Here is a 23,261-nt window from a genome sequence, read left to right on the forward strand (position 1 = left end):
TTGTTGTTTTATCAGTTGTAAAGCAAGACGTACTTAGGGGACTTGCGATATCATTTTTTTTTAGTTTTCAAATTGCACGTTGTACATGAGATAAAATAGGAATGGAGAACAAATAAATAGAAAAGTTAAATAAGTTATCACACTCTTCGTCTCTTGGCTTCTGGCTCTTCTTCCCTCGCTTCTTCTGGAACGATTTCTTCTGGAACCATCTCTACCCAAGCTCCCTCTTCTTCTGCCACCCCACCACACTTTCTCAAAAACCATTTTGCCCAGTTTACAGCTTCTCTGTTATCTGACGTCTGCACAATACATCTCATCGGATGTGTATATCCAGTTGCCTCAAATGAATTAAGGGATTGCAGAATGGCATTGAGAGTTTGTTCGGTGAACGGAGTGGCCTGCTGGTCTTCACAACACATCATTGAGCCCAGAGCTGATACCGCAGCTTTCTGTTCCTCGCTATTCTTTGCAAGAAGTGATGACCTAGAAATAGTATAAATGAAGAGAGATAAGAAACTCTACTTCAAGAAACTCACATCATAATTTCTTCAAATCTGTGAAACAGACTCTCAAAAACCAAGACGTTCACATGCTTTACATATCCCCCTAAAATATTCAAAACGTCTCTTTTCTGAGAGTCGTCATCGAGGTTTGCCATCGTGGCTATAATTAAATGGATAACGGCGGTGTCAGACACGAGAGCTAATTCTTCTGCGCAGAATTCTCGGTTGATGTAGGTCAAATCATATATGACATTGAGCAGTAGAATGAACGTTTCTACTCCGTTTTCATGAATATCGTATTTCCGAGCAATCTGAAGAAGAGGAAGTTTCAGCTCCGCGACATCTAATGCGTCTGGGGATGTGATTCTTCTGAAAAGTAAGCTATGAGATGTACAGATTTAGCCCAACAGTTAGTTCAACATACCTCGCCACCTCTTTCAATATCAATAAACAACAATACGGTGTCGTTCCAGGTCTCACAAAATTCGCGAATCTGAACACATCAGAAATTCCTTTACAGACAGCGTCGATTGCTTGTGGCGAAGCTTCAAAGATTTCGTTTCTGGATAAAATGTTAAACGCGTTATAATAAACAACTGAAATCGGGTCATCATCATCGTCGTTTTCATAGGGTGGATAGTCCGATAAAGAATCCAAAATGGTTCTGATAAGGTGATGTTTCTCGTTGATATCAAGAAGATTTGCTTTTCTGAAAAACATGAGCGACTCAAATTATATTTACAGACGAACACACAATACTTACAGGCAGGCATACTGCAAACAATCGAGGGCATATTCTTGATATGTCTTGCTATCCTTATATTTTTTGATAAAGAAGAGCATAAGCCTCATACAATCCTTGTAATCTTGGTCGCTTGTATTCAAATTTTCCAGAAATTCTGCACATTCGTTGAAAATCCTTTTGACATCGCCTTTATATTCGATGGTTTGCATACAGTAGTTCAAGGATCTAAGACAACAATGGGCGTTTTCAGTTGTTAACAGTTCGATAGTGCGCCCAGGGAACTCAATCTGCGGACACTTCTCCAGTGGGGTTTCTGTAAAAGAGATTTTGATTTACGGATGCAGAGCAGCGCAAGGCGTAAGGAATGCGCAACACTAAACGACGTTTCAGTATCTCAGTTGTAAAATATCAGTATAATGAAAACGCACGGCTAACTTCTCTGAAAATGGTCTACATATTTCTTGGGCAAAACGCTGTCTGCTTCTTTCATATCTTTAGTAGTTGCCCATTATATGTCCCGCCCGTACTTACCAAGCAGGCAAACAACCTCTAGCATTGGATGTGTCTCTACCAGAACACTTAGATCTTTCAAATCGATATCGTTATTCGAGCAGTCAAGAAATCTCAATTGTGGAAGCGATTTTTCACATTGCAAATACAATTTCAAATTTTGTGAAAAAAAATCCTCGCTGGAAAAAATCTTTTAATAATGATTTCTTCTTTTTCGAAGAGCATAACTCACTATAGAAAAGAACTCATATTTAAAACTCTCAATTGTTCCAAATTGAACAAGTCCATAACATCCTCTTTTTCCCGGAATTCCAGGTTACTCAAGTTGAGAAGCTCCAGATTTGTAATGTTGGATATTCCAGTTAAGTTGTTGACTGCCGAATAACTTATATCAAGTTCTGTGACATTTTTGAACTGGCAGAGACTTATGAAGTTGGATGGATTCATGGTACAAGAAGGAAGATGTAGTTTGGCCACTGATGGTATAAACTTGTAGACCTATAAGATGGAAACTGAATACCTGCTGAGAACATTTCAAATCTTACCTCATCTACCCAATTGTTCGAGAGCGTTGCATAACTCCCATTAATCCTTATTTCTTTCAATATCTCCTGACTTTGTGAATTGAGAGATTTTTCCAAAATTGTACCAACATTAATTTTGCCATCATCATCACGGACACCAGACATTTGATAGAGATATTTCAAATTCAATTTTGTCAAATTTTGAGCGATAGCAATATCAAAGTAGTCTACTAACATATGTTCTGTGTCGATTGTCATCTCCGTGATGTTTAGTCTTTTTAGAATCTCCTTAGTTGTTGTTTCAGTAAAAGACAACTTTTTATTGGTTCTAGTATATTCATACACCAGATTGCTAACTCTTGGATTCAGCTTCAAGTCGACATTCCGAAATTTTTCTGAAAAAAGGAGACATTGGTGAGGGAATTGAATTTTTAAACATTTTTGGCACTAAATAAGGATGGGCTTATGGTTGGACAAGTTTGAAAAGTTCGTGTAAGCAAATATTAAACAATCAATTCAAGGCATGGTGCCCGACGATCGATTTATTCGAAGAATTATGTTTTTCGAATTATTGATGACCCACTATTCGAATAAATGTATTATTCAATGCTACTTCAACACAGATACTATTTAAACCGCTATTATTGGTTCACTCTTTTTTGTTCGGATGTGACTAGTAGTTGAAAGTATGAAAAACCGTGGTAAAATACGGTTTTTAACCCATTTCAACTACGCGACCCATCAGAACAAAATCCATCCGCTTTTAACATCGCCGAAAAGGGTTCGTGAACTGATATTAGCTTTGAATTCGACAAAATTATCATCCCAAATGCTCTACTCTATAACAGATTCCTCCGGAACATCGCTCTAAGTGGAAGAATTACCGAGCCATCTCTCGTCATCTCCATCTCACACTCTCTCGTTTCACTCTCTAACGTCTACTTTTACCACCCTGTTTGGCTCATTTTAAACGAAACTCTACGATATTTAATTGTGACTCACCGATATGAATAAAATCTGCAACAGATTTCGCAGCGATTGTCTGCAACGAGTCGACGACCATTTTCTGAGTAGAAACAATTGATTCTTAATGGAATGAAAAAAGAGCCGCGAAGAATGGAAAGTGGACGACACGAGAAAATGTGAGAAGAGAAAGTGGAGGGCAAAGAAAGGAAGGAATCAGAGAAAGAGAGGAAAAAAATAGAATGCATTTGGAAAAAAACCAAGTGTTAAAAACTGAGAGTATTGCTATGTCAGAATATTTATTGTAAGGAGTTCACAAACAAAAAAAAAGAAATACATAGTTTATCAAAATTGAATATAGATATAAAATTAAATTGAACTATCAGAATTACGATTGTCTAGATTTCATAATTAACAAGACATCTGAGACCCAATTTTCTTAAAAATGAGCAAAGTTTAGCAGATTTTGAAATTAGAGCATGGTCGAAAATGTATCTCTGCAAAATTGCAGCCAATTCTCAACCCTGATATGAATAAGATTCCCTTTTCAGAGATTTTGATGTAGAAGTGGTCATTTTGCATTAAAATAAGAACATACACGTCAAAAAATGGGCAATAAAGAATAGGAGAAGGGAATAATGTTTTGAAATGACATAGAAAAAAGGGAAGATTGTGAAAAAAAAACCCGTCAGAATGTAAACTTTCAGAAAACACAGTTCAAAAATTATAACGATTTTACTCTCTTTGCTGCTGGCTCCTCCTCCTTTTCATCCTCTTCTTCTATTTCCACACCACACCGTCCGGAAACCCATCTTGCCCACTCAGCTGCTTCTTTTGACTCACACTTCTTCACAATCCATTCGAAAACTTTTAACCCGTCTTCCTTCCTATCGTACTCATAGATATGCATGCAAATCTCGGTTATTGTGTCACCCGTGAGTCGAGACGCGTTTTGATCCACACAACACATCATTATCCCGAGAAGTGATATCACACGCCTTTGTTTTTGAGTCTTTCTGGACAGGATGAAAGGTCTGCAAATTTGTTTTCGTTACCCAAACTAGATTTTGAAAGCTTACAAAAGGAATTTCGAAAAATTCTGGAAGAACACTGCATAAACAGACGTGTCAATGCGTTGCACATAGTCCGTAAGCATACTCAAAGGCTTCAGCACTTTCACCTCGAAGAATAAATCCGATACAGACTGCATCAATGTGAAAATACATTTTTCATCGACACTAATTTGCAATGGATCCGAGCGTTTTTCTCGTTCAATAGAGGTCAATGCATTTATAACTTTGAAGAACTTGTAGACTGTCTTAATTCCAATCGAATCCTGGTTCTGTCCGGAAAGAAGGTCGACAAGGTGAGATTTCAGATTTAGACTCGTAGCCATTGCCAACGCACGCTGGGGAGTCATTTTCCTTTAAAAAGTGAATGATCAGAAAGCCTGTCTGTCAAGAATTCTTACCTCAACAACCTTATCACTACATTCAAGCAATATTTCGGGGTGGTCAGTCCAATATCTGCAGTGCGTGTCAAGTTTTCTGCTGCTAATTGGCATATGTTATCCATATTTTCCTGTGTCGTTTCAAGAAATCCAGCGCATTGAAAAATGAACCATGTGCATTCCCAAGCTATTTCATCATCGCTCTCAGTTGCTGGGGAGTATTCAATTAACTGATCATGCAGTATTTGAATAAGCCTCCGCTTCTCTTCATAGCTTAATACCCGAGGTCTCCTGAAAAAATTTGCGATCATGGGTTATAAAATTTTGTATTTAGTATTACCACCCAATGCATTGCATACATCTGAATGCGCTATCCCGAATGAGAGGGATGTTGTATTGTGTTAATGGAAACATAGTTTCTAAACATTCTCTATAATCTTTGTCAGTAGGCAGCCTTGAACGTTCCATAAAGTAATCACATTTGTCGAACAGTTTCAGAAGAATCGAAGGGGAATTTACTCCTGTATTAACACAATACATTACAGACTTGAAACAATGGTGCGCATTTTCCAAAGTTAATAGTTCGACCTTCCGATTTGGCAGCTCTAATTGACTAGAAATTTGGAGTCGCGTCCCTGGAAAACGATTTAGTTTGCTGGTATAGATTTTTATTGTGAAAAAATAAAGTTTAGAAATGAATTTTCAAAAAAATGTTCGCGGGCTGAAACGCAACGGCGGCAGGGAGTTGTGGGCGGAGCTTACACTGCAAACGATGACACTCTAGCTGATTTTTTAACGAGTAACATTGAATTTAAAGAGGAACGTTTAAAAAACCAGTTTCAATCGATTTTTTCATCGTTGTCTCCTCTATATTTGCTGATTTTATATGTTTAATCAATTATAACAATGTTTATCGTTAAAAAATCAGCTGGAATGTTATCCTTGCAGTTTAAGCTCCGCAAACAACTGCCTGCCGCACTTAAATTTCAGGGCGCAGAGTTTTTCTTTTGAAAATCCTTGTCGGGTATTCTTTTTTTACAGTAAAAGATAAACCACTTACCTATCAAACTGATTTGCTCTAACTTCGGATGAGTTTCAATCAAAAGTATAATATCTTCCAAATCTACATAGTTGTTTCCAATGTCTATCATTCTCAACTCGGGAAGAGTTCTGCCGGATTTAACATGACTTAGATAACGTTTGAAGTTGTGTACGGGTCTCTCACTAAAAATTTGAAACTTAATTATATTGTATGGTATTTTCATACTCACGTATCATATGCACGAATGTTCAGCACTTTGAGGTTTCGCAACTGAAATAGATCCGTCATATTACCCCTCTGATTAAAAATGGATTCAGCCAAGTTCAGGAGCTCAAGATTTGGAAGATTCGAAATACCATCCAAACTGGAGATTTTCGTATCGCATAAGTCGAGTCTTTTCAGAGAAGTGAATAAAGTGCAGAGGCTCCTGAATTCTCGAGGTGGGAGATCACAACTGAAGAGAATCAGATTTTCCAGTTTTGGAACCAAGGTATGGATCTATAAATAAATAATGTATGTCCAAGTTTTTAAAAACCATTCACCTTAGAAATATATTCATTTTGAACAAATAATGTTTCGGTTCCATCAATTTCCAACGTCCTCATAGTCTCCCCACTCTCTTTACCGATAATTGCTTCTAATAACTTGGCGATATCAACAATAGCTAGTTCGTTATCTGTTCCTTCAGAAATTATGGCATCATGAAAATCTCTGGCTCCTCTTAATTCACGAAGTTCCAATTCTTTCAACGTTTTCTGTGCATTGAGGACTCGGCATCTAGGTGCATCATACTCGTCAAAATCAACACGCACTTTACTCAGTTTCAGTTTTCTGATGACGTCATCGGCAACTTCTTCCGTGAATTCTTTATTATCGCGGTGGAGGTTTTCGTAAACAAGATTACTCAAATCTTCTTCCAAATTGAATCCCCAGTTTTTAGTGTCGCCTGAAAAGAATCGAATGAGAAGTTGATAGTAAGAACTCAATAAGAACTTCATTATATTAACTCGGCACCGAAATCCCCAAGAAAAATGTCTATTTTACTCTGAATCACTCACAAGTTTCTTCGGTTTCGGCAGAGCGCGGTTGTAAGAACCGTGCCGTGTTAATAAGTATCGGTGTCAAGGCTTGCCTTATTATTTTAAATTTAGGTAAATTTAATATATGAAATCAAGACTTTTTTTTCTCCGGCGCATAGAAAGCGGCGAGTCTCGGTGGCCCACTTCTTTTTTCATTAAATTCCATTTTGATCTACTTTTTTTTGCAAAATTTATGACAAATTTCTGTGTCGCTCGTCAAAAAAAATTTTTTTAACAAAACTTTTTCTAAAAAGTCCTTCTCCCTGCGCCGCTGTTGCCTGCCCTTAATAGGCTCTTCCCACAGATGAACTTTTATTGAAAACATAACAGAATAGAAGTTTCTAGCTCTAAAACTATGTTTTTTTCTGGAAGAACGGGATTTCTTCGTCTAGGATGACTATATATACCATGCAACCTATACTTTTCACACGCCTTGAGGGTAATGACTTGCGAGCGATCCTAAATTTGACTTCGGTTTTTTCGAAAACCAGACCTCAACGGCAAAAACTACACATATATCTGGAATCGGCGTTTTCGCAGCTTTCCAATGATATAGGTCACGTCCCATAGTTCTAAAATGACTCCATGACCTTTGCTAGTAAGAAAAGTATGCTTCCAGATCTGGGATAGTCAGAAATTCGTCCAGGTGTCACAGCGAACGCAATTTATTTTCATTTGAATTTTGGAAATGACTTAAATTTTGAACCTTATTAGTTAATGTTCTTCTCTTCACTCGGAAGTATTTTATTCGGTTTGTGTCTGCATTTTGCGCGCCTGCGTCTCGCGCTCTTTATGCCGACCACTTTCTTTTTTTTTCATAACAATCTTCTACCCTTTTCTCGTTTTTCACATTGATTATAAAATATAAATGTATATTACTCACCATCCAACATATATGATGCGAGCATATATGCAGACGTGTCCCGTAATGAAGTAAAATCATCAGCGAACAACGACATAATTCACAATGAACTGAAAAAAGAAGGAATAGAAGGGGCAGAAATAGAGAGCGAAAGAGAGAAAGATGTGGTGGTGGTGTCTCGAGAGAAGGGCAGAAAAGCAGTTCGATATGTTTTGATGGTCAGAAAAAGGAAAGAGGCTGCAGCAGCAGCAAAGTATATGTGGGGAGAGAAGAGAACGTTGGTCTTTTTTTTAATCAATGAACTAGCGCTCTGGAATATGAAGAAAAAAAGGAAAAGTGCGTTGTTGGTTCATGGGGAGAAAAAATCACAATAATGGGCATAGAAATCAAAGGAACTCTAAAAATGAAAGTTTGAGTCCAAAACTGAGATAAGTATGAACTTTTTGCTAGTTACCGTAAAACCTGTAATAGAGACGCACCTAGGGGTCTCGGTTCGCAGCAATATATCTTGGTTCCCGAAGGAAATATCAAAAAGCTGCTAACTGACAAAATATATATTAATATTCAAAGAATATTCCTTCAGTAGAAAAAATTGTCTTATTTCTAAAGACAGCCGAGATGAAATGCTCCAAACTCTTGCTAGGGGGTGCGCCTCTATTACAGATTTACGGCATTTCAGTTTTTACAAAATATGAAATTCCCGATATTCTGTATGAAGCAAAGCATAGTTGATTGTTTATCCTAAATAAATTGACACAGCAAAACTGCAAGTTAATGAAAATTAGCTTAAAAATCTGTTGCTCTTGGAGTGCCGAACTAATGGACAGACGCACGTGGGTGCAACCATTCGTAGGTTTTGATAGTTTAACATTTGTGAAAATACTCTTGCTCACAAGGGTGTGAGTCGTAAGGTCAGCAACAAACAGATTTGATTTTTTTTCCAAGTCGCGTTGCGTACGCGTCGCGGTCTATACTGAAAGATACAAAAAAAACATAAAATTTGAATTTGGCACCGTGCCAACCGTTGCGTTTCGCCGCCCTTACGCCTTGCACTGCTGTGCTGGCTAAACTCCGTTTGCTTTTTTGTTTATATGCATATACCCACAATTCCAACAACAAATTATTGTTAACCTAAAATCCATCACCCCAAAAATGCCCTACTCTTTTTCGCCAGCTTCGTAAACATCTACTCCCAAATTTTAACTATTCTAATTTCCTCCTGCATATTACGTGTACTTTTGTTTAAATCCTTTCATTTTTGACTCTCCTTCATAACCTTATAATTAATCCCCTTCTCTATTCTCTTCATCTACTCACATGTCTCGTGTCCCCCTTTTTTCTCTGGCTCACAGAGACCCCCTCCCTCACTTCTACATTCGTTGTTGTCTCTATTCGTATACACTTTTATTGTTATTTCGAAAATGGTCGAGACATTGGAAGCGCTTGCTGAATCAAAGGTGGCTGAGTTAATTTTTGAAAGTAAGTTCTATTTAAAAAAAAAGATTTTCTAATATAAAGCATGCGAGAATGTATGAGACGCAGACCGCAAGAGGATTGGATTCTGAAACAAAATTGTGATTCCAGACAAGTACAAAAACTTTGAATTCAAACTGAATGAGTATCAAAGCAACAATATGTATGAAATTATAAAAGAATGGAATATCAAATATAAGAACGTCAAGCAAATCACCCAAAAGTTGGACATCACTGACATGGTTTTCGAGGAAGGCGAATTCAATAAGGAAAAATTTAACATTGCCAATGCCCAAAGACTTAGAAGAGTGGAGATCAGTGATTTGTTCGCTGCTACACAGTTTCTTACACAAAATGAAGAAAACGAAACTATTGCGGATATTGTACGACTTTTAAGAAATATTATCAACGATAAGTATGAGCCAACATTGAAAACACTAAGAATTAACGGAAACGGATTCAAATTTCAGGAAGATTGGATAAAAACAGTAAATTAATTTTGTTTTCAAGAAAAATGCAAAAGATTGTATTTTCAGATCAGCTGCATGGCTCCATCGATAACAAGTCTCAGTCTCCCTTGTTGTTCCATAAGTAGTCTGGAATTCACGAAATTATGTTTCAACTTTGCAACCCTCACAAAACTTGATATTAGTTGGTCAGGCGTGAAAAAACTTAATGGAATCTGGTTTCTGCATAATCTGGAAGTCCTAGACATGATTAGTTTGGAATTCGAAAAATCTGAAGATGTTATGGATTTGTTCGAATTGAAGAAACTGAGAGTTTTAAATATTACCGGGTAAGTTGAAAACATATTTTCTTTGTTGTAAAAAGGATTTGCAGAGAAGGTTTATCAAATAATCTGCAATGCTACTTAAGTTGCAACAAAGTTTTACCTGAACTTCGATTTTTGGATTGCTCTTGTAACGTCATTGATTCAAATAATCTTGAAGAGTTGGTGCAAACTCATACAAAATTAGAAATGGTTGTTTTGTTTGGTAAGTGTCTTATTGTAGAAACGTAATACCATTATTCGAAAGTTATGGTGAAAAATGTGAATTGCACAATGGAGTCCGCATAAAAAAGAATAGGACGTTTAGAAATCAAACTTTGGAAACTATGGCATTTGGACACTTAACGGGAAAAGGTTTACTTACTAGGAAAGGACACCCACAACAGTGCAAGGCGTAAGGTCGCGGAAACGCGATCTGTCGCACGACGATTGGCACGGTGCTAAAAAATACTTGGCAAGAATTTTAACGTTTGCTTTTCTTATCTTTTAGTATAACCCGCCCGGCGCACGCAACGAGACTCGGAAAAAATTGAAATCTGTTCGTTGTGGGCCTTTTCTTGTTTAATCAACTGAATTATGAGTTTATCCTGAAATAAAAAATTGCTTGTTAATAAATCAGGTAGAATTTCATCCTTGCAATTTAAGCTCCGCCCACGATCACCTGCCGCACTTGTGTTTCAGCCCGCGAAACAAGAGCCACCTTTAGTTTTCCTTATGAATAAGGTATTTTAGGCACCGCCCTCGAGAGAACACCACAACTCGAAATACCAGATAGAAAAATTGAATTGCTGACTGTTGAGAACATCCAATGTTGCATTAAGTCGACGAACTATTTTCTAAAGGCATCGAAAGTCAACATGGATTTTGTTAGACAAATATTCTCGGAACTCTATAATTATATGAACAACTCGGAAATCAGTGACACTGATTTCAAAGAATGCTGTATGTTCTATATTTATGTTATCAATCGATGGAATTGGGATGTGTTGCGTGATTTCGCATTCTGCAATTTGCAAATAATTAGAAGGTGAAACCAGGCAATTAGGTCTACCAATAGAAAAAATAGAATTTCAGTAGACCTCACCTATTCGACTTTAACGAAAAACAACGTCTTGTTCAAGTTATAGTGAGATCGCTACCGAAATACAATGAATCTGAACCACATCACATGTCAATTCATGCATCAGCTTGGTACATTCTCGACGGACAAGAATTTTATAGGAATTCAAATGATACTATTAATGCGATATGCGAAGAGGCAGCTAACGTTGTGATGAGCTGTAAAAATTTGGAAAATTATACGCCGAGTTTTTGTGTGTATCTTATATACAAGTCGCTTCAGTATGATGTCTTACTGAATTTATTCTAACTCAAAAACTCAGTATTTCAGCCACATAGAACCAGAACCATCATCACTTTTAATTGGAAACCATTATCTCAAAATGAAGCTTATCGACGGTGTTATAATTTTTCAAACAACTTCAATGAGCTACTTTCAACTATTTACAATAATAAAAGCAGTATGTATCCTGACGTACCACGACAGGGACAACTGTTCAAGTGCGGAATCCATATTTGCTGCTGAGATCTTCATTGGATCGGTAGTCGGTCTGGTGGATCATTTCTGTGAGGAATTGATGAGGGAAATATTTGTGTATTTGATCAATCACTATATTAGCAACATCGACATGTCTGTATTTAAAAAAATATTTAAGAGAGATTGCGCTGAAGTGTTTTTGTAAGTATTTCTAAATATGCTAAATAATAAACTACTCAATTTTCAGACCAATCCTTCTAGATAGACAATCAAAAGAGCAGGAGAGTGTGATATACTATTTGCTTGCGTTAATGAAGGAGAGCGAAGCCAGGAACTCTGACATTGAAGACAACTATTGCATTGAATCAGAAATAAAGGAAATTCAGACATCGATTGAGTCATTTGAGAAGATAAAAGGAGCTGACCATATGGAAGTGTTTCGGTGGTTGTGCAGAACATCAGAGTCAAAAGACGTCGTTAGATGGGCTAGATGGTGCTTGGAGACCAGTGGTTTGGAATTATTAGAGGGAGAAGAAAAGGTGGGCCTTGGAGAAAAAGAAGAAGAAGACGACGACGAAAAAGTGAGCAAATCTAATGAAAATCAACAGGAAGAGGATGAGCAACCGGATTCAAAGCGAAGACGGGTTGAATGATAATATTATAATATGACAATGATGATAATAACATATCTGATAATTTATATTAATTAACTTGGTATGTACATGCTTTCAAAACAACTATAATACATATTGAAATGTGACCGGTTCTGTTTTCCCCAATAAATAACATGAACAGGATGAGCAACCAGACGCGAAGCGAAGACGGGGTGAATAAACACATATGAGATAATTGATATTAATTAACTTGGTCAAAACAACTACATATTGAAATGTAACGGGTTTTGTCTTACCTATTTTACCCCAATAACTATCACAACGTTTTGATTTGATTTTCCGTGAACTTCCGGAAAAAAATATATATTCCCGCAATAAATTTGTTTTGATAGGTTTTTTTGCCAAATTCCTGCGTGACCATCACTTCTTATCAATTCGATCTTCCAACTCATCTGGCACATTAGATCTAGAGCAAAGATAATCGTGCCGCATATAAGGAGCCCCTCGCCACAGAGAAACCTCACAGTTTGTCAAAAACTAGCAACCAACGCCATGGCTCAATCCGTCCCACCAGGAGACATCCAAACCCAACCCAATGCGAAGATCGTCTTCAATGCTCCGTACGACGACAAGCACACCTACCACATCAAGGTGATCAACTCGTCGGCCCGTCGTATTGGATACGGTATCAAGACCACCAACATGAAGCGTCTCGGAGTTGATCCACCATGTGGAGTCCTCGACCCAAAAGAGGCTGTTCTTCTCGCCGTCTCTTGCGATGCTTTCGCCTTCGGACAAGAGGTTAGTTACAGTGAAATCGAAGGGATCCCGGATCCTAATTTCCTTTATTTCAGGACACTAACAACGACCGTATCACCGTCGAGTGGACCAACACTCCAGATGGCGCAGCCAAGCAGTTCCGTCGTGAGTGGTTCCAAGGAGATGGTATGGTTCGTCGTAAGAACCTCCCGATCGAGTACAACCCTTGAGAGTGGAAGAACGATGCCAAATAGCTAAACGACACTTGTCGGTTCAGGAGTAATCAAAAATATAAATCAAAAACCCTTTTTTTTGTATTGAAAAAATAAATAGTAGTGTATTTTGCTCTTGTTGTTTTTTGCAGTCACGCGGAACAGACTAAAGTTTCAATGAAGATTTCTTTTCCGTGCGAATCTTATCATAATTATTCGATTGACTAGAACTTCTTTGTTTCTATTCTTACTGAAATTATTCAAATGCTTAAGAAAAGTTTGAATTTCTTATCAATAAGAAAAGTTATGAGTTGAGCTGCTGAACAGCTAAAGAATGGCAAAGGCACTGATGTGAAAATTTTTGTCTGGTTTCTACAAAAAAAAACATTCCAAAAATAACCATATTATATTCGCTAATTGATAAGTACTGATAACTTTCTTGGCATTCTCTGTTTACCTTTTTTCTGAATTATTTCTTTGAAGACTAATATCTGAAAAACTAAACAAGCTAACAAAAAATGAGACTCAGTGAATAAATGTAGCACTAGGCTTGCTCTCTTTTTTGTAGTAGACAACGGTTCTGTAATTTTTCTAGATCTCGTGATAAGGAGGCCAGAGAGGGCAGCAGGCACCGGAGCACGATATTCCGAGGTGGACCTTTGCAAACATGTCCTTTTGAGAAAAATCGCTTTTCAAAACACTTTGTCTCTCCTTGATTGTGCGTGTTCTCTGAGCCCCTCTTCCTCGGCACCTGCTGCCCTCTCTGGCCTCCAATATCAAGAGACGCTCTTTTCCGCTGCCCTTCGGCGCCAGCTAGTTGACCAGTACATGTCTTTTCAAACACTCTGCTTCTCTAACCGCTCACACCAGAATCTTGCAGCTGACACTGCCTGGGTGTCCAGCCCCGCGGCGAACATGCTACGCGTTTCTTTTCTCTTTTTTCGTTGTTGTTTTCTTTTTCTTGCTCACTCTAAATCTCCAAATCTCGTGGTTCTTTAAGAATTCAAAGCTGTTTTACAGAATGCCAGATACTCTATACAACTTATGCATCGAAAAATATTCAAATTCTCTTTGTGAAGGTTAGTTTTTTCCCTTCCAACTTTAAATAAAACAAAACATTTTAGGACAGCTACATCTGAAAAGAAACGATTTGGACAATAAGTTAGGTGTCGCAGTATACGAGAATCTTGCACAACCAAAACGAAATACTCCTCCAGAAGTTTTCGAGAACTTTGTTAGAAGTTACAATTTCGATAGGCTCAAGTGGAATGTTTGTAATAATGATGAGGAAAGTTATTGGACTGCTCCAAGTACGCAAATTTTGAAAGAGTTTCAATTATGTACTCAAGATCGTATTGATGGAGAGAAAATTGAAACTTTACTGCAAAAGATGGTTAATGAGACTAGCCGGCAAACAATGACCAGACTCGAGATCCGATGCCGCGTAGTTGATTTAGCTCTTTTCAAACGTGGATGGATGAAATCTGTGAGTCTTACAAGGTGTCCTTTGTCGAACAGCTCAAAAATTCGGATACTTTCGAGTACGTAGATTTCGAATCTAACATAAATTGTGCAAAATTCTTCTGTTTGTCGAGTTATGACCCGTCAAACGTTGGAAACGGGGGAAATAGGTTTGGGTAGACATTTCGGCAAACCCCGTGTAAACACTTAACCATAAGAAATGTTTGACGAGCCATGATTCTGCTCAAGAAGGATTTAACAAAATTTTAATTCAGAATATGAATTTATGCACTCGAAAGTATCAAGGACCAAATTGTGTAGTCGTTTGACGGATGACACTTCAAGTAATTCCGTTGTTAGACATTTGAGACCATGAGCGTGTACTATGTGATTTCAGATAGCTCAATTTCTACCGAACCTCCAATTTTTAAGCCTTTACAAAGTTCAATTGGGGAAAACAGAATTCGCAGGCCTCTGTAAATCATTGCCAACTTTGAGAGGTTTTGAACTCCGAGAATGTCGAGATTGGAATATTGATGGTATTTCGCTCTTGTCACATCTGGAGCATCTATGTCTACGAAGAAAACAATTCACGCTCAGCGAATATTACGAGGAAATTTCCCAATTGCCAAAATTGAAAAGTTTGGATACTAATGTTGGTTTGTGAGTTGTCATCAATCGCAGTTCCTAATAACTAATAATAATAACAAATTTTTAGATTTTATCAAAATGACTTATCAGTGCGCAAAGAAGCATTTCCGGCCCTGGAACAGTTGGATATTTATTGCAGTCGGGTTGACATTTCATGCTTTAAAAATTTTGTAGAGACACATCCAAAATTGAAACATGTTAACTTGATTTGTAAGTTATTAGCACTGGAAATCCGTAGAAACTGATAAAAATTAATTGCAGACACAGATTTAAGCGAGCATGCGGACTTCAAAAACTCGAATACCAAGTTTTTAACAACTGGAAGCTTGAAAAGTTGTCTTGCATCACTCGAATTCAATGGAAGGCCGGAAAGATTCCCTAAAATTTATGAGATTATCAGACAAATGCAAATTTATCTGCACAATTATGAGCAGCAATCAGAAGACATTTTGAGAAAGTGTCCAGAAGTGATGATTCGATCTTGTAAAAAGGTCAATTTGCAATTCCAACTCTTGATATCAACAGTTCGTTGTTTGTGGCTACTATTAAAGTAAGTTTTGATGTTTTAATGTTTTAATTTTTAAAATAACTTTTTTTTTAATTTGTAGGGATGGTCGCTCCGAGATATTCACCTTTGAAGAGAAACAAAGTGTTTTGAAATTTCTGCTGTATGAGAGTAATAAAAAGGATCCAAAAAACGGAAAACTGTGCTTCAAAATGGTAGAAGAGGCATTCAAGGTGTTCTGCATCCCAGAACTAATCAAAAACTCTAGAGAAAATGTTGACTCTATTTTGAAGCTTGCCGAACAATTCTGGGCGCAATCAATACGTGGAAACAGGTTTCCATTGAACTGTTTGATGGCTGTATCGACATGCTTGAAGTTAGTGACACCGGATAAGAGAGAAAAACTGAATTATGAGGTTACAGCATCGATTATCAGATACGCGAAACAAGCAGTATTTGATAATGATGAAGTACATCTGGAATTGCTTCGAGTTGTTCGACTGTTATTGATGTTTGAGATAACTGAAGATAACTGGAACGATAAGAAACTTCTGAAAGAATCTTTGTTTGGTTTATTGATAGATATGGATAAATACAACAATGAAGTAGTTCAAGTCCAGATATTAGAAGTTTTGGAGATTTGTGTGCAGAAAGTGGAAAGAAAGCATCGGCTCTGTCTTTTCCGCAAAAGCGTCTTTTTCAAATTGGCGTAAGTTATTTCAAAACACTCTAATTCTATCTATGAATTTCAGAAAATTTCTGCAACGCAATGAACAAGTACAAAAAGCCGCTGTATGTTTATACGTTACTTTGATGAAAATGGATGATTTTCTTATCACTGGTTCGGAAGAATTGAAGATCACCATTTTGAATTGTATACAAGGTTACTATAGACCGGATGACCCTGATGACTTGGCCATTTTTAAATGGGTAAAATCGTTGTTCAGTATTCCTGGAGTTGTTGTATGGGCAAATTGGGTTTTGGAGAAGTTTGAGGAGATCGAGGAGCCAAAAGCGAAAATTCGGCGAAAGGAATAACGAGTATAAATCAGTTTTATGTTGATTTTGTTGTTCATTTTCTTTGTTTTTTCAATCATAAACTCTGTTGATCCGTTGGGTTTTGAAAATTGAAGGTACGCTCAGAATTTTTAGAACAACATGTTCATTCTGCCAGCCGTTGGTCAGAGGGATTAGCTGCCACGATTGGGCCATCTTCAATTCTCCATTGCAGAAGAAGGGTTTCTGGTCAGTATATCTTCCCTCTCTACTAGCACACGTGTCGTCGTCAAACTCATTTGCCAGAGAACAGGTGGAAAAAGTCAAATGTGAGAGCAGACGGAGATATGATAGGTTAATTTGTTGGAGAGCGGCAGAGGACGACAGGTGCGGTGCGTGAAAAGAAGAGAGAAGAGGAGATATGTTGTTATGTTCTTATTCAATTCTAAGCAGACGAAGAATCGAGAACAAATGTGGCAAGTAGGAGTGCAACAAATTCAAAAAGCAAATGATCTGACTAGTCACACATCATTGGAAAGCTGAGAATATGAAATGAACTACAATGTAACTAGAAATTGCTGAATTTCTTACACTAGTGTAAAGTAATAATAGAAAACAATAGGATCGATAAAAAAAGTTTATTATTTGTTTTGTACGTGAACTTTCCAAAAAATGCTTCTCGAAAATTCTTCCCAACTTTTTTTCCATATTCCCGCGTGACCACAACTTCTTATCAATTCGATCTTCCAACTCATCTGGCACGTTAGATCTAGAGCAAAGATAAGCGTGCCGCATATAAGGAACCCCTCACCACAGAGAAACCTCACAGTTTGTCAAAAACTAGCAACCAACGCCATGGCTCAATCCGTCCCACCAGGAGACATCCAAACCCAACCCAATGCGAAGATCGTCTTCAATGCTCCGTACGACGACAAGCACACCTACCACATCAAAGTGATCAACTCGTCGGCCCGTCGTATTGGATACGGTATCAAGACCACCAATATGAAGCGTCTCGGAGTTGATCCACCATGTGGAGTCCTCGACCCAAAGGAGGCTGTTCTTCTCGCCGTCTCTTGCGATGCTTTCGCCTTCGGACAAGAGGTTAGTTTCAGTGAAATCGTGGATCCGGGATCCTAAACTCTTTCATTTCAGGACACTAACAACGACCGTATTACCGTCGAGTGGACCAACACCCCAGATGGCGCCGCCAAGCAGTTCCGTCGTGAGTGGTTCCAAGGAGATGGTATGGTTCGTCGTAAGAACCTCCCGATCGAGTACAACCCTTGAGAGTGGAAGGATAACGCCAACCCCAACAACAACGACACTTGTCCGTTCTAGAGTTTGATCAAAAACATAAATCATTATTTTTATAAAGAGAATAAATTGTAGTGTAGTGTGTTCTTGTTTTATTGTGAAATTGCAGGTTGTAAATGCGCTCGGATCCTTGCTGAACCGAATGAAATTGCTTGACGTAAAATCTGTAATAGAGGAGCATCTAGCGGTCCCTGTTCGCAACGGTATATCTCGCAACGGTATATCTCCAATTCTTTTCGAGAAACATTTTGTTGAAAGTTCACGTACAAAACGAATAATAAACATTTCTATTGACTTTATTGTTTTTTATTATCACTGAACACTAATGTAAAAAAAACTCAGCAATTTTTATTATTCCAATTCACTGGATGCGTGGATATTCTACGGGTCGAATCGTTAATGAGCCACGGGTCGGGCTAGAATGTGTTCTTGACCATCTTCGCGTTTTCGGTTTTTTTCGGCCCATTAACGACTAACCACCCGGCTCGTAGTAGGTTAAACACATAGAACTCGCTGAGATCTACATTTTGGTATATTTTTCAGCGCATAATATTGAGTTTGAAGTGAGTAACGCGCGGGCCCGTTTCGAGACGGGTTACTTTTATTGCAAAATCAGATTCTCCAAGCTCGAAATTATGTATAAACGAATTTTCCGCAAAATCAAAGTAGCTCTGTCGAGTGACGTTAATTTTGTCGTGTGATCCACGACTGTCCAGTTGAAGAATCCGAGAACAGCACTTTTTTATACCGATTTCGATAATAACAGCAGCATTAGAACTGATCATCTTTATATTCTGAAACTTTGCGGGCTCATAACTCCCTTTATTTTCGCATTTCGCTTGTTTTTTTTGCTTGCACAGGTGGTTCGCGATGGAAGCATTGTGCGTTCGCGCGGTGTCGAACATGGGAGTCATAGGAAACTTATGTGCTAGTTATATGCCAGGTATATGGAAGCATGTGGTGCAGCGGGAAGCATATATGACCCACGCGCGATCCGTGTTATTCTTGCCGTTTATCATGTCTACCGACAGCTCGTACGATGCCCTCGCCCACTAATTCCACCCATTATAACGTGTTGCTACTTTGCTATTCCATTCCGAGTCTGTTCAGCTCTATTCTTTATGACATATTCATTTTTTCCGTTTTCAGTTTTCATTGAAAACAAATTACGACTATATCCTCAGTAACAAAAGCACGAATAGTTTTAGAGAAAGCACAGAAAGCTATAACTTATTTCCTTTTTCTTTCATTCCATTTCTTACCAAAAAAACAGAAATGAATTAAAAAAGTTTAAATCACCTAATCAACGAAATGAATGTTTTCCGAAAACCGTATAACACAGTGATGAGCTTCTTACTTTTCTTACTTCGTCTTGACAAAAACTTACCGTCTTACCTTTTTCCATCTAAAAATAATTATTATAGCCAATCCGAAGTAAGAAAAATAAAGACGCTCTTACTTTCATGGAATAAGATAACTTTATCATTTCATTTCATTGAGCTTTCCCTAAAAACTCGCGATTCAGCTTGAAAATTAAAATTACACTTTTCGGACATTAATTAAAAATTAATTTTTATTTAGTCGTAATTTGTTTTCAGCAAAATTTGACAAAAAGTGCATGAAAATCTTCGAAAACGGAGAAAATTATGAAAATGTCTTTGAAAAAAAATTACAGTTTCAATTACGATAAACAGCACGCCATGGTGTAATGGCGGAGTGTCGTTGCAAGTTTCAGGTTTACGGTGAAAACATGGATCCTATATGCGAGCTATATGGAAGCACGCAGGATCCGTGCCACAAGCACCACGCCTCGAAGCATATCACTTCCGCGCGCGAAGCACATCGTTTTATGCGAGCACATGGGAGGTTATATGCTTCCATTTCGAATATGCCCCATATAGCATCCATCGCGAACCACCTGTGTGTTTTCCCTTTTTCACTACAGAAATAAATTCACCGTGTCTAAAAGTATATATTCACAAATCGCCAGCAAAATCAGATCTCATTTACCCCTGGAAGAACTTCAAAAAAGTGACAAGCGGTCTGAAGGTATCAGGAAGGCTGTGGGCGAGCGACAACTCACAAGCGCTATCCGGCCACTGCACCGCGCGGTGGCTTTTGCCTGCTGCCTTTCGGCCCTGAGCCGTGCACCACTCCTTATGCGCCCGGGATCACCAACGTCTTCCGACGAGTGACCCCTGGCTACGTGGCGCTTGGCGCGGACGCTCGGTCGTCGTTGCCGACAACACCCACAGGACTCCTCCCTTCACTCCATCCACACTTATCTACCGTCAAGAAGCTGACTCACAGACGCCCGCCACGACGCCCGGTGGTTTTGCAAAAACGGGAAGAGTATAAGAGCGTGAAGGGAAAATAGAAAAGAGAGTGTTTACGCGTTGGCCTTCGCTGCGGGGAAGGGTCACTCGTTTTCCTCTTTCCTTGCAAAGACTGGCGTGCGTGCGGCGCGTGGATTTTCTATATGTACATAGAGAATAGTGGAGAACAACTTTATTATGTTTTTTATGTTAATCCATACAAGTTTTCAATTTTCAAATCAAAAATTGAAAAAAAATCAAAAATCAAGGAAAGTCAGGATTCATGAGGTACTCGCCGAGGTCGCTGAAATTTTTATTTAAATTTTTAACTCAAATTTTCTGTAACTCACTCATAGGCGGGTCCAGACACCTGAGCACGCTTTCCGATGATTCTGAATGGCGAGAAGAAGACGGAGTCGACGTCGCCGCGGATTCTCTGAAAGAGAAAAAAAATTGATTTGAAAGTTTTGGGATTACTGTAACTTTTCATGGTGCGCTCCACTGAAATCCTTTATAAATATCTCTTTAATCCTTTATAAATATCTCTAAGACTCTCAATTCGCACGCAATTTTCTATCGTTACGATGGAGCGCGGTTGTAAGATTTATGCGTGTCGTGGTAATATTTGGCCTGCAAACGTCAGAAATCCATTCAAAAATAGTATTCCGGACACCTGGACATCCAGCCACACAGATTTACAGAAAGACAGCTTTTTGACGTTTTTTCGTGTTGAACCACTAATAATGCATTTTTCCTGCTTAAAACACTCAAAAAATTGTTTTTAGCAGAAAACCCAGCTTAAAATGGGCATCTGGACTTTCAGACACACATACAAAGCTCCGTACCAAAAAATTTTCTAAAACTAAAGTAAAAAATTCTGACAATTTTCAAAGGCCCGCCGTTCTGGAACCTTAGGATGTCCTTTTGAAAAATGTTGCAACTTTTTTATTCCGATAAAAACCAGGTCATAATTATAATTATATAATTATACTTTTCTGAAAACTCACTCTCTCTGGAAGTCTGACACCCGGATAGGCGGTACATGTGCTCAAGAAGGCGAGGGCGATCACAAGAACGATGAAAGAACGGAACATTATTGGGGGAGAGCTGAAAATGTTTTTATTTAATTTTGAAAAAATTGGATTCTTTTTATAGCAGGCAGAGGAATTAAGAATAACAAAATTAAAATAACAAAAATCCTCGATTCAAAACGAAAACAAATGTGTTTAGTGTCAAATTTCATTTTAAAACTAAACTACTAAAGGCTTCGATTTTAAGCCGTACCACGAAATAATGGTCAACTAATCTTCAGTTTATTTTCCTCCAAAATGGGAGAAACCCTGCGGAAAGTATAGCAGAATGTGATGGATTAGTTTTGGGGAATGGGAGAAAATGAGCAATTTTAGAGCAATTTTATTAGAGAATTCAGAAAAATCAAAGGATCGAAAATTATTAAAAATAAACATTGCTATTTATTCAAAAAGTCTGACAATTTTTTATTCAAAAATCTGAAAAAGGTTTCTTTTGTCTTAGTCAGAGGGCGGTGCTTAGTTTATTTCGAAAAAACACTCACCACGAATTTTTACATTCATTTATCGTATCTTTTAACATAAACCGCGACGCGCACACAACGCGACACGAAAAAAATTCAAAACAGTTCGTTGCTGACCTTACGCCTCGCACTGCTGTGACGTTTTGAAACGATGGTTCCGGAACTTCCCGGTTTTAAAAAGATACATCCTGTTCTAGAGCCCAAAATTATGAAAAGCTAAGAAACCTTGAAACAATAATGTTAGTGTTTAACTTGTCTCATGGTCTAGAAATCCCTTCATTTTTATTCCCACACTAAATAAATTATATGGTTCAAAAGCTCACGTCTTCAGAATTCTGAAACACTTTTTTAGATGTTTTGTAGCACAAAAATTGAATTGTTACACACGGTTTAACATGATTTACGATCAAAACTGAGCAAATTCTTTTTTCAGTTTTTCTTGCTTTTCAGCTGTCTAAAACGTGAAAAACAGGTGAAAACCTAAAAAAAAACGACCAAACTTCGTCGTCTTGACCACCATGACTAACTGAAAACGAAATTTCAGACATGATGAAAAAGTTGTCAAAATGTCAGCTGTTGTTGTCTCCTACGTGATGTACGAAACTACAGACCACGAAAAGAGTTGTTAGCTCGAAAGCTCTCTTTTCTGCGAGAAACATATGTATCCAACTGGAACATGGGATATGCACGGTTGGGTACGTCATTAATGAGGTTAATTAGCAGATGTGCATACATGTATGTGGGCGATGTTTCATAATGTATTTTTAGAGAACAAAAATATGAGTAACAGAATTTTTCGAGAACGTGATTTCTGAAACTTTGACAGGAGTTATGTATTTACCGTAAACTTGTAATAGAGACGCCTGTTCGCAGCGCTATATCTCGGTTTCCAAAGAAAATATCAAAACGTTGTTAACTGACAAAATATAGCTTGATATTTATAGAATATTTCTTCAGTTCAATTCTGATTACGTGCTAGACGTGGCTTCCCTAAGAACCTGAAATGAGGTATCTTAAGTGGAAACGGTCATGTTATTCGCAAAACTGAATAAAATTCATATTACAGGAAAGATGGTGCTATATAGGAAATCTTCTAAAATGAAGTTCTGCAAAGCCTAAATATCCCCACTAAATCGTAAAATGATGCAAACTGAAGCACTTCATTCAATTGCTCCTCCTCTGACGCTTCCCCCGCCCATTTCCGAAAAATGAATTAAAAATTATGTGGAAATCTCTTCCGCCCCACTATACGCATACACTTCAATAAATTGGTATTTAGTAAGGGGGAAAAGGGAGGAAATGTGCTCATGTTAGGGGCGATGAATAATAAAATGAAACAAGAGAGGATGTGTGGAAATGACGTGAATTTGGGGTGGGTGGAAGGGAGGGAAGTTATGGAAG

The 23,261-nt window shown here is 38.0% G+C and overlaps 8 protein-coding genes across 8 annotated transcripts; 4 read left to right on the forward strand and 4 right to left on the reverse strand.

The window, feature by feature from the left end:
- Positions 1 to 137: 137 nt before the first annotated feature.
- Positions 138 to 3,345, reverse strand: GCK72_003709 (uncharacterized protein; the record flags this gene model as incomplete). The annotated part of the gene is made up of 8 exons (XM_053724206.1): positions 138 to 483; positions 537 to 872; positions 928 to 1,212; positions 1,267 to 1,561; positions 1,780 to 1,937; positions 1,991 to 2,256; positions 2,304 to 2,677; positions 3,285 to 3,345. The coding sequence occupies 8 exons, from the start codon at positions 3,343 to 3,345 to the stop codon at positions 138 to 140; spliced, it is 2,121 nt and encodes a 706-aa protein (XP_053588400.1).
- A 624-nt stretch (positions 3,346 to 3,969) lies between these two features.
- Positions 3,970 to 6,735, reverse strand: GCK72_003710 (uncharacterized protein; the record flags this gene model as incomplete). Its single annotated transcript, XM_053724207.1, has 7 exons — positions 3,970 to 4,279; positions 4,325 to 4,669; positions 4,717 to 4,986; positions 5,036 to 5,216; positions 5,756 to 5,919; positions 5,967 to 6,235; positions 6,280 to 6,735. The coding sequence occupies 7 exons, from the start codon at positions 6,733 to 6,735 to the stop codon at positions 3,970 to 3,972; spliced, it is 1,995 nt and encodes a 664-aa protein (XP_053588401.1).
- Positions 6,736 to 9,312: 2,577 nt separating this feature from the next.
- On the forward strand, positions 9,313 to 12,131 carry GCK72_003711 (uncharacterized protein; the record flags this gene model as incomplete). The annotated part of the gene is made up of 7 exons (XM_053724208.1): positions 9,313 to 9,639; positions 9,688 to 9,947; positions 9,992 to 10,146; positions 10,674 to 10,968; positions 11,016 to 11,132; positions 11,332 to 11,679; positions 11,726 to 12,131. The coding sequence occupies 7 exons, from the start codon at positions 9,313 to 9,315 to the stop codon at positions 12,129 to 12,131; spliced, it is 1,908 nt and encodes a 635-aa protein (XP_053588402.1).
- A 513-nt stretch (positions 12,132 to 12,644) lies between these two features.
- GCK72_003712 (uncharacterized protein) lies at positions 12,645 to 13,081 on the forward strand (the record flags this gene model as incomplete). The annotated part of the gene is made up of 2 exons (XM_053724209.1): positions 12,645 to 12,893; positions 12,947 to 13,081. 2 exons carry the CDS (start codon positions 12,645 to 12,647, stop codon positions 13,079 to 13,081), a joined length of 384 nt encoding a protein of 127 aa, XP_053588403.1.
- Positions 13,082 to 14,084: 1,003 nt separating this feature from the next.
- On the forward strand, positions 14,085 to 16,718 carry GCK72_003713 (uncharacterized protein; the record flags this gene model as incomplete). The annotated part of the gene is made up of 7 exons (XM_003097236.2): positions 14,085 to 14,142; positions 14,188 to 14,549; positions 14,922 to 15,187; positions 15,243 to 15,385; positions 15,437 to 15,725; positions 15,784 to 16,389; positions 16,433 to 16,718. 7 exons carry the CDS (start codon positions 14,085 to 14,087, stop codon positions 16,716 to 16,718), a joined length of 2,010 nt encoding a protein of 669 aa, XP_003097284.2.
- Positions 16,719 to 17,516: 798 nt separating this feature from the next.
- Positions 17,517 to 18,041, reverse strand: GCK72_003714 (uncharacterized protein; the record flags this gene model as incomplete). Its single annotated transcript, XM_053724210.1, has 2 exons — positions 17,517 to 17,812; positions 17,855 to 18,041. The coding sequence occupies 2 exons, from the start codon at positions 18,039 to 18,041 to the stop codon at positions 17,517 to 17,519; spliced, it is 483 nt and encodes a 160-aa protein (XP_053588404.1).
- GCK72_003715 (uncharacterized protein) lies at positions 17,532 to 17,966 on the forward strand (the record flags this gene model as incomplete). Its single annotated transcript, XM_003097227.2, has 2 exons — positions 17,532 to 17,780; positions 17,832 to 17,966. 2 exons carry the CDS (start codon positions 17,532 to 17,534, stop codon positions 17,964 to 17,966), a joined length of 384 nt encoding a protein of 127 aa, XP_003097275.1.
- Positions 18,042 to 20,572: 2,531 nt separating the features above from the next.
- Positions 20,573 to 21,402, reverse strand: GCK72_003716 (uncharacterized protein; the record flags this gene model as incomplete). Its single annotated transcript, XM_003097230.2, has 3 exons — positions 20,573 to 20,612; positions 20,659 to 20,744; positions 21,316 to 21,402. The coding sequence occupies 3 exons, from the start codon at positions 21,400 to 21,402 to the stop codon at positions 20,573 to 20,575; spliced, it is 213 nt and encodes a 70-aa protein (XP_003097278.2).
- Between the last annotated feature and the right edge of the window lie 1,859 nt (positions 21,403 to 23,261).

The sequence above is a fragment of the Caenorhabditis remanei genome, chromosome II, assembly GCF_010183535.1.
Source record: "Caenorhabditis remanei strain PX506 chromosome II, whole genome shotgun sequence".
NCBI classification, from domain to species: domain Eukaryota; kingdom Metazoa; phylum Nematoda; class Chromadorea; order Rhabditida; family Rhabditidae; genus Caenorhabditis; species Caenorhabditis remanei.